The sequence below is a fragment of the Cupressus sempervirens genome, chromosome 2 (assembly GCF_028749045.1).
Source record: "Cupressus sempervirens isolate cs-2001-9-10 chromosome 2, ASM2874904v1, whole genome shotgun sequence".
Lineage (NCBI taxonomy): Eukaryota > Viridiplantae > Streptophyta > Pinopsida > Cupressales > Cupressaceae > Cupressus > Cupressus sempervirens.
The window spans coordinates 684110402-684120753 of record NC_143119.1 but is presented as its reverse complement, the minus strand read 5'-3'; the positions used below and the strand labels follow the sequence as shown (position 1 = coordinate 684120753).

General features: G+C 35.5%; 1 protein-coding gene and 1 long non-coding RNA gene across 3 annotated transcripts; both read left to right on the top strand.

Annotated features, from left to right (window-relative positions):
* Positions 1 to 817: 817 nt before the first annotated feature.
* LOC149575219 (uncharacterized) lies at positions 818 to 7783 on the top strand. Its single transcript, XR_016360142.1, has 2 exons — positions 818 to 928; positions 6464 to 7783. It is a non-coding gene; the product is annotated as an uncharacterized LOC149575219 (long non-coding RNA).
* LOC149575220 (uncharacterized) lies at positions 916 to 6077 on the top strand. Of its 2 annotated transcripts, XM_089815040.1 has the most exons (4): positions 916 to 4284; positions 4500 to 4604; positions 4773 to 4947; positions 5188 to 6077. In XM_089815040.1, the coding sequence occupies exon 1, from the start codon at positions 931 to 933 to the stop codon at positions 3169 to 3171; it is 2241 nt and encodes a 746-aa protein (XP_089671166.1). In that variant the 5' UTR covers positions 916 to 930; the 3' UTR covers positions 3172 to 4284; positions 4500 to 4604; positions 4773 to 4947; positions 5188 to 6077. The 2 variants fall into 2 exon arrangements, with proteins under 2 accessions (XP_089671166.1, XP_089671165.1); XM_089815039.1 differs by having other exon boundaries at positions 4500 to 4947.
* Positions 7784 to 10352: the final 2569 nt, after the last annotated feature.

The following is a 10352-nucleotide window of genomic DNA, read 5'->3' as shown; positions in this document are numbered from 1 at the left end:
TTCCATTTTAATAAACCTATTTTGAAACCTTTTTTGTGTGTTGTTCATGCTCCTCCATTTTCTCTCGCAACTTTACATTCCCTATGATCTTCCCAAGTCAAGTCAATATTTCTCACTCTATTTTGAAGATCCACCATCTCAACATAGCATGCATGCCTATGCTATCACATTTAATATCTTCTTGTTCATCCTTCTGATTCTCCTTCCTAGCATCATAAATATTGGTGTTCTCCTCACTAGAATCATTCATCTCCACATCAACAGAGGAATTTAAATTCTCATCAATCACATTTTTGGGGTAGAGGGGAAGAGAATGTTCAACATCGTACTAAGGGAACAATAAAATAGTCACCTTTGATTTACAATAAGGTTTCGAATCAGATAGAGCTTGAAATATTTCCACATCTTATTCATTAATATCCTCCCCACACTCTTTAGAATTACAATAAAGATGATTGAGACCCTTTCATAGACATATCAAACCTTAAAACAAATCCTTCTCTTTCTCCCTATAATCCAATTGTGATATTGCTATCTTGATTGAACTATTATTTTTTGGGCCAAACTCATTAACTTAAAAAATAACAACTTTATTTTATATTTTTATATCCAAAATTGTTGTTCCATTTCAACTTCAAAATATGGTTATTTAGACAATTATTCCTATGCTTATATGTTGAATATATATTTTTAAGACATTGAACAAGGCAAATATTATAATAGTAGAAATCCTAACTCGATTTGGTTGAACAACATTTTTTTTCCATAAAAATGTATAATTCAAATAGGAAGTTATTCATAAAAAGTTGAAGCCATATTCTTTTAAATCTTGACTTCTCTTCAGTCCTTCAAAACCCCAATAGGTTAAATCTCCATTGAATATATTAGAATCGCAGAGAAAGCACTCCGCACGGCTTCACGATATCTGGTATGAAACACGCACCATTTTTTCTCTATTTCGTTATTCCAATAAAATCTTCCGTAAAATTGTCATTAACATTTTTCATAAGATACAGTTCGCAGCGCTATTTTAATTCTATGATTCTCGGATCTCTATCATACATCGATAAAACCGTTTTACGCAATAGATGCCTGCAAATTTTTTCCCCGTGCAAAACCTCACCTTTATTAGGCTTAAGTAGCAATGTGAATGGTGTAGTATCGAAAATATATTGCTGTGAGAGACCCAATTCGGGAATTTGCTGGTATAATACAAGCACATCCTGTGCAAGCCCTACTAATCCCATTTCGAAATCTTCTGCGTTGTCCTTCATCTATTTTCCCAGATTAACCCTAGAAGAAGAGGGACTTATTCAAAAGATCTGTGCTGCTCTCAACCGTGATCAATGGGATTACGTGGAACAATATGCGTCCCAATTAAACAATGGCCATTTGGTTACTGGGGTTCTGCAGCACTTGCTCAGTAATGCCGATTTGTCTCTTAGATTCTTCATTTGGACTGAGAGGGAAAAGGGCGTCAAGCATTCAATTGGGTCATATTCTGCCATTTTAGAAGCTCTGGTTAGAGCAGGTAGATTTCTCTATATAGAGCCATATGTTCATAAAATGGCTCAAAACAATACTGATTATGTATTTGAAGTATTGAAATCTTTGTTAAAGACATTCAAAGGTTGGGATTCGGCTCCCTTCGTTTTTGATTTACTTTACAAGAGCTACTTGTCCTCTGGTATGCTGAAAGAAGCACTAGAGGCATATCACCAGCTGAAAATCTATGGATATTTTCCAACAGTTCTATCCTGTAATAAGATACTTACCGGGCTAGTCAAAGCAAATTGCTTGGAACATGCTTGGAAATTTTATAGAGAAATGATCCACTATGAAATTTCTCCTAGCAGATATACTTTGAACATAATGATTAATTCTCTTAGCAAGTGGGGAGAAGTTGAGAAGGCAATGGATTATTTTAGTCGAATAGTTGCAAATGGTTTTGTTCCCGATATCGTGACTTTCAACACTCTCATTGAAGGACATTGCAGTAAAGGCAATGTGAAGGAAGCTCTGACCCTATTCAATGTGATTTATAGGAAGGGTTTAAAACCGGATTCTATTACTTGCATTGCACTGATCACTGGGTATTGTAAAGCAAAGCAGTTTCAAGAGGCAAGGAGGGTTTTAAAAAATATGTCATCAATGGGTTTGACAGCCAACCTTGCTACTTATAATATGGTATTAAATGGCTTTTGTGAGCAAGGCATGCTGGATTATGCTTTCCAAGTAAGGAATGAAATGGTGAAGAAAGGGTTCGTACCCAATCTGGTGACTTACACAGCACTCATACAAGGCCTTTGCAAGAAGGAAAAAACTAGAAAAGCGTTGCGGCTATTGAAAAAGGGCATTGCTGAAGATGGTTTGGTGCCTGATCGTGTTATTTACACCATACTTATTCATGGATATTGCAAACAGGGAAAAACAAGGGAAGGCCTCTGGCTGCAGAATGAAATGTTGGATAGAGGTCCCATGCCAGATGCTATTACTTACACAGCGCTCATCAATGGTTTTTCAAAAAAGGGTGAGATCAAGATGGCAAAATCAATGTTCAATCAAATGCTGGAGAGGAATCTGGTTCCCAATTGTTTTACTTACACCACACTGATTGATGGCTTATGCAAGAAGGGTGATTTGTTGGAAGCTTTGGAACTTCTGGATGATCTCCGTGGAAAGGAGATTGTACTTAACACCTTTCCTTACAATGCACTTATTGATGGGTTTTGTAAGAATGGAGAAATGGAAAGAGCAGAGAGCCTGAAAACTCAGATGATGAAAGATGGATTGGATCCAGATTCTGCCACATACAATATCCTAATTGCAGGGCACAGGAAGAAAGGTAATATACAGCAGGCCTTACGTTTACTTTCAGAGGCAAATGATAGAGGCTTTGTGCCAAATGAATTTAGTTATGACGTAGTTATAAATGGCCTTTGCAAGGAAGGAAACACAAGAGAGGTGAGGCACCTCTTCAAGGAAATGCTTAGCAGAGATTTAGCTCCCGCTAATGGTACATGTTCTGCAGTAGTTAGAATTTTGTCCGAAGATGGCCATATGGTTGATGCTCTGGAAGTTCCTGATGGAAGGGACAAAAATTGCTTGTCTACATTCGACACTTATAACAAAGCTATTGCTAGGTTATACAGTAAGGAAGAAAAATTGTAAGAAGCAGATAACCTTCTAAGTAAAATGGAGAAACAAGGTTTTCTTCTTGATGTCAGTTGTTATTACTTACTAGCTTAAGGAATACCGAAAGCGAGGTGATTTTTAGGCAGCTATGAACGTATCTAAATAAGAATTGGATGGCGACTTGAGGTCTGACAGGGGCAGCTTCAATTGGACTCAAAGAAATTCTAAATACGACTGGAGATTCTTATAGGGTAGGAGAAATCTTTAAGATGCTTCGTAATTGTGTGGTACAGTGGCTCATATGGGCTCCATGTTTTAGCTAATCAGTTACAGTTCTATTGTTCTTGGCCAGCAGGAGAAATTAAACAAGTGGAAGGTAGTTTAATCTCAGAGGGAATAAAGAAAACGAAGTGGTTCTTAATATTTTCTGCCTATATTGAATTCCTTTAATTATTACCTAAAGAAGAGCTATATGTTAGGAGGATGTGCAGTGTATATGATGAAATGTTTTAAAAGGGTTTGACAATGTATGCTAATACGTCAAGCTATTTTCATCCCTTCAAGCAGAACTTTTTCCTAAATTTTGATAACTTTCCCTTGAAGGGATTCCCTGCATTCTATGCCATGAGTGGGTGCATCTCTGCTGTCAAATTCACCCAAGACTTGCATCGATTCCACACTCAGAAATAGATGTGACAGTTTATCAGATATCCTGTTCGAACATTCAGCATTTGTACATATTAGCATGTAATATTTCTCAAAGGAATCTTAACACAGGTCTCCCCTGTGGAATCCTTGATGATTACAACTCGAGCTTATCCCTTTCAGCCATAAACTCAGAGAATTTAACAATGGTAACCTCTACGAAGTTCTGCTTTTCACTGCATCACATCCTTGATGCTATCTAAAAGTTACTGCCCAGGTAGATTTCATATGCTTTGCTACTACATGGAAAAGAGCACAAAGATTCTTTATATCATTATGAAGGTTGCTTGGCTGATACCATATTTAGAGAATGAATTGGTGTGGATACAACTGACAAATCAAAAGTCTGTATTAACATTGGAAGATTCAAGCAACAGGGACCAATGATTGAATGAGATCAGGCAGACACCACTGACAGGCATTGTCTCTTACACATGGAATCAGGTAGAAAGAATAAGCTCATAGAAGTTGTAATTTTTAACAAAAGTCTGGTTTTGAATCAAATCAGGGAAAAAATTGAAAATTTGAACTTCATTAAATTAAAATTCTGTAAACAAGTTGAACTTGTGCAAAGTTTAGAAATGAAATGGTAGATAGCATAAAAATCTAACATTGGTTCTTCAAATGGGGATAAAAGGTGGATTTTGGTGTCTGTACAGCATCACACCGGATATCTCTTTTATATGAAATACCGAGCAGAACAGTAAGCATTGGAAGATCCAAGACTTACAAACCAGAGGCTTTGCGATATCAGACAGACACTGGTAAGAGTATGATCTGTAACACATGGCATTCTGGATGGTCTCCTTTTATGATCTCTAATTTTGGTACGGAATATTATCTAACAGAAGAAATGTTATTAGAGGAAAATTCAGGATGAAACCAGGGTAACCAATAAAAAATTGAATTTCTAAACAATCTGACTTCTGCAGAATCATTAGGCTTGTAGAGAGTGGAAAGTTTTGATAACAGGTTCTTCTAAAGAGAATTATCAGGTAAAACAGTTTCTGGTGCAGTGTCAAGTCAGATTTCTGTTTCATATGAAACTCCAAGCAGAATTTTGTGAGCACTGGAAGATTTAATGAGAACAGGCAACACCTGGGACAGGTATGATCTCTGACCGTCTTGTGTTTTCCCTGTATACCTTGCATTCGGTCACAGAGTTTTATGCTAGGGAAGAAGTACTGTTTTAGTACAGTTTGATTTAGCATGGAATCAGGGGGAGTTTTGAAAAATAAGATTTTTTTATAAGTGAATTTAAAAATAAGTTGAACTTGTACTGTGTTATTATGATTGAACTATTGGAGGGGGCAAAACTCAACATCAGGTTCTTATGGGAATTTGCAGTTAAATTCCGTATCCAGTGCCACAGAATGTTTGCATTTCTGTTTGAAATGGGATTTCAGGTTGAAATCTGTTGGCTGGATGAGATGACCGTGAGAGGCCAGACATGCACCGGTGATGTATCAGCTTCACCAGAAGCGTTAATTCATAGTGTAACTCAAGGAAGAGTAGGATGATAAATTAATCTTGTGGTGAGTAGGCAGTTTTTTAAAGAGACACAAGGAATGCTAATTATACGACAATTGAGGGGAACAATAGACTAGTTTCAAAGGAATTATTGGCGTTTACTCTCAGGTCAGATGGTCCTAACTTTTCTAGAATAATGCTGAGAGGGTTTAACTTGCAGGAGCAGACTCTGATTATTTCTTAGGAGCAATTCTCCCATAGAGCTGTTCTGAACATGACCTAAATGGTTGTAGCAATTTCTTTTTAGAAAATTCTTGCTGTAGTGTTTATCTTTGAGAAAATTGCATACATTTCACTATTTGTATGTATGAAAAAAACCCAATAAACATGTGCAATAGAAGCAATACATATAGAATTTCGAGCAAATAAAAAACAAAGCATTCAGCTACTACATTCACAGTCACCCTCTCCCTGCATTCGGCAACAACAGTCTCACTCATGTTGGTTAGCAGCAATACGATTTGTCTGCATTCAAAATTCGACGGGGCAGAGCATTCAAATTTCAATTTGTTTGCAAGCATTCGATGGGGCAAAGTTCAATTTGTCTGCAATCACAATTTCCCTACCTTTGATTTGTCTCCATTCGACTCGTCTCCACCTCTCCATTCACATCGAATTTGTCTGCCTCAACTTCCAAGCGTGTTTAAATTTTATTTTGTAAATATTTTTGTAAATTTGAATATATTTCGTTAATTTTTTGTGTAAAACTCAATTTATTTTGTAAAAACTAAAATGTATTAAATATATTATAATTTTGTTTTGATAAATTTAAAAAAAAAACAGTTTTGCTGTACCACTATTTTTTTATAATTTATGTAATTGTTATAACTTATATACAATAATATTTACTATATACTGTGTATTTTAAAATTACAGTAATGTTGTTTTATTTAACTATTATATATAATCGTATTTAGTGTATTTTTAAAAAGATTTATAATTGATATATTCTAATAGTAATAGGTTTATAATATATATTAATAGATTTATAATAGATTTTAGTAGATTTATAATAGTATTTCAACAAATTTATAAAATATTGAATTCTTACTTATTAGATGCTTTCTAATTATAATCCGTTATTTTTTGTTAGATTCTCAAAGTCTACCTATTTCTTCATGAGATGAATGTTGGCAGACAAAATGAAGGACCCTTTATGGAACATGAGATTCGAGGAGCAAACAAAGGAGATGTCCAATGTGCCCATTGCCTTAAGCATATGACTTCAAGTGTAAGTCAATTGAAATACCATCTTGCAAAGATTCCATGCAATGATATTACATCGTGTGAAATGTGTTCGGAAGAGGCTACAAGAGAGGCTTGGACAAGCCTTCAAAAATGTGCACAAAATAAGTCAACAAAAAAGAGGACATTGGACGACATGACATCCCTAGTGGGGAGTTTTAGTTCTACAAGATTACAAATAGGTGGAGAGGTTTTTTCCATTGGGCCACGGATACGAGGATTAGGAAGTGTGGGCGGGCCATTATCAGACTTTTGGGTTCCACGTAACACGCTTGGTGCTCAACCTGACTTGCTAGGCACTGCATGGAACAAAGAGATGCATGAGAAGACAAAGGTGGCAATTGCAAGATTTTTGATGCGCAATGATATTCTCTTCAATGCTTTATGTATTCTATATTGAGATCAAGTGGTAACTTTGGTTTCTTTGTCTAGTAAGGATTTCAAGCCCCCATCTCATTATGAGTTGAGTGGGCCATTGTTAGATAGCGAGGTTAAAAACATTCATTAGTTTGTGAAAGAGCAAAGAAAAGTTTGGGAACATAAAGATTGGACTATTATATCCGATGGGTGGACAAATGGTAACAATATGATGCTCATCAAGTTTATAGTTCTTTAGGGGGATAGTTGGTACTTTTGAAACTAGTTGATGCCTCTGATCAAGTAAAAAATGTAGAAAATTTGTGCAACATGTTGGATGAGGTGGTAATGGAAGTGGGAGTGGCTAATGCCATCTAGAGTGTGACTGATAATGCAATTGCGTATGTGGCAATCGATAAACTTCTGATAGAGAGACATCCCACATTATTTTGGAGGCCTTGTGTTGCTCATTGACTTGACTTGCTCCTTGAGGACCTCGAGAAATTGAGCTAGGTGGAGCAGGTGGTTGAAGATGGAAGGAATATACATCTACAATGATACATGGGTCTTGAGTCTTATGAGAGAGCACACTAGTGGTAAGGATCTTGTTCAAGAAGGGGCCACGCTTTGCTACTATTTTTCTAAACTTGCAAAGCATATCCGAAACATTGTTAGACTTGAGGCACATGTTTTTGAGTGTGCAATGGTTAGAGAGTCCTTATGCCAAGAAGCCAGAAGTAGAAAAGGTTGTGAATATATTGTTTGATGCTAGATTTGAAAAGCTAATGAGATCCTCAACGTAAGTTTTCAAGTCTTGATGGATGATTTATTATTTAATATTGAAATATTGCCATTCACTGATATTTTTAATAATATTTTAGGTCTAGGTGTCAACATCGTTGGAGAAGGTGCTACGAATTGTGGATGGGGATAAAAACCCCATGGGGTTTCTATATGAGGTCATGGATAGGGCCAAAGAGACCATTAAACATTTGTATAGGTCAAATGAGACCAAATATAGACCCATATGGAACATAACTGATCTTATAGGCGGAATCGACAACTCCAGCAACATATTCATGCAATTGCCTACTACTTGAACCCCAAAACTATTTCTTGAACACTTTTTTTTGATCGGTAGAAGGCCAAGGCCCTGATAATTTTATTAATTAAAAAAATTCTCAAGTACATTTACATTTTTTTCCCCTACATTCAAATAGACGCTGGTAGGAAAGAACATAGTCATGAAAGCCTCCAGTCTTGCTCGGGGACATTCGTCCACTTATTTATTTACAAAAAAATGAGATATAGGGGCATACCCTATTTACATAAATTTAGCATCCGAGCTTAACCCCTACCTCATAAAAACTATACAATTTTTTATACAGAATTTTCCTTATATATAGTTTTTATATAGACTTCTTCAAATTCTAAATTTCCTCTTCTAACGGGACATCTCCATAGTTTAAACTATATAATTTTTTATACATAATTTTCTTTATACATAGTTTTTATATAGACTTCTTCAAATTCTAAATTTCCTCTTCTAACAGGACATCTCCATATTTGAGGCCTTCCTTGAATCCTTGTGACTAAGAGTGAATTGTAGCTTGAATTAACTTGCACATATTACTTCTTGGCAAAGATCGTTATTAGAGTAGATTTCTTTTGAGCAAACCACACTTTTGGAGTACATGCAAATGTTCAAATTGGCTTGGACATGTATTCGAAGATTGGTTACTGATTTGGACCTCCAAGACCTCATACTTGATGAGTTGTAGAGCTACAAGAGGGAAGAGCTTTTGTTTTCTTCTCCTAATTGCAAATGTAGGAGATACACCTTGCAACCAGATTAAAAAGAACACATGTTTAGTTTCATCATACCATTTATTTTGCTCATGAAGTTTATTGGAAGCTTTACCTCATTATAAATGGTTTTTTTAATCCTTGAAGATCTGTGGTGGGAAGATTATGGTGACACAATGCCTAATCTTCAAAAGCTTGCCATCTTGTTCTGGTTGCAAGAGAAATTGAAGTATTTTTGAGAACTTACACATAAAGAAGCACAAATAGGTTGAGTCATAAGCGCTTGAATGACTTGGTTTATGTGAGGTACAACCTTCACTTGCATGAAAAGGTAGAAGGGCAAGCTTCATATGAAGCACTTCACATGGATGCCATTGATCCATATTTAGCAGATTGGATTGCACCTCTTGATGGTGATGATGTAGATGCGCATGTGGGTGATTCTTTATTGATTGACAAGCAACTAGCTGGGTTTGAGAAGGAGGCAGATGACTGGGATGGGGAAGTGACAACATTTGAGGAGGAACATGAGCCAAGTCATCTATTAGAGGCTTCTGTTGAGCCTAAGCCACCCGTTGAGGATGTTGCCACAACAACTACTTAAACACCACCCACCCAACAACAACGATCTCTTTTGAGCTTTACTCATAGACATAATTTATGATTTCTAATAATGGTTTTCATTGATACTGAAACTTGAACTTAATATGTATTCAAAGGTTGTAGTTTCATGGAGTTTAACTTTTTTTATGTATTGAACTTATTTATATTCAAATGTACTTGTTTTTTGGCATATGATTATATCACTATGTAAACCAACTAGGTTTTAGTTGCTATGAATTACTGTTTAAGTCAAAACTTTGATTAATATATGGTGGATATCTCAAATCATTATATGTTCTACAAATTTGGTGTGTATGTGTGCGTTTTAAAGAAAAATTTAAAGAATTGTATTATAGAAGTGATAATTTATTACAAAAATTTTCATTGAGTTTTTGTCGATTTCGACATTTTCAATTTTTTTGGGTTGGTGGAGATATTGTTGAAACTAAAATTTTCAACTATGGGTCAAACCATCAATTCATATCTTATTTTATGCCTAATTGCAAACTTTTGATGAAGTGAAAAGATTATATATTAAAGATGGAAAATTATAATAAGTCCTTTATCAACAACTCAAAGATGAATTGTTGTGTGATGGAGAGTGTGGACGAGGCTCAAATTGACAACGATGCAATCTAGTCCTAGTCTTCATGAAAATAATTCATATAATATTTAGGGATGGACGATCAAGGGTTAAGATTTGTTAGAGTTTTACCCCTGCGATCAAATGAAATACCAAGATAACTTTCATAAGAAAATGACAAGATAATTGCAACAAGATGCAAGAATGATAATATTGCTAAGACATGACCAAAATTTACATAATATGTTTGCTTATATAGAAAGGCAATAAGAGATTATAGCAATGATCATATACATTTTTTATTAAGAAAACAAGTTTTGAAGGGGCCCTGAAACCCAAAAACAAAGCAGCTACCAAACTGAACAACCTACAACCCATATCAAAAGAT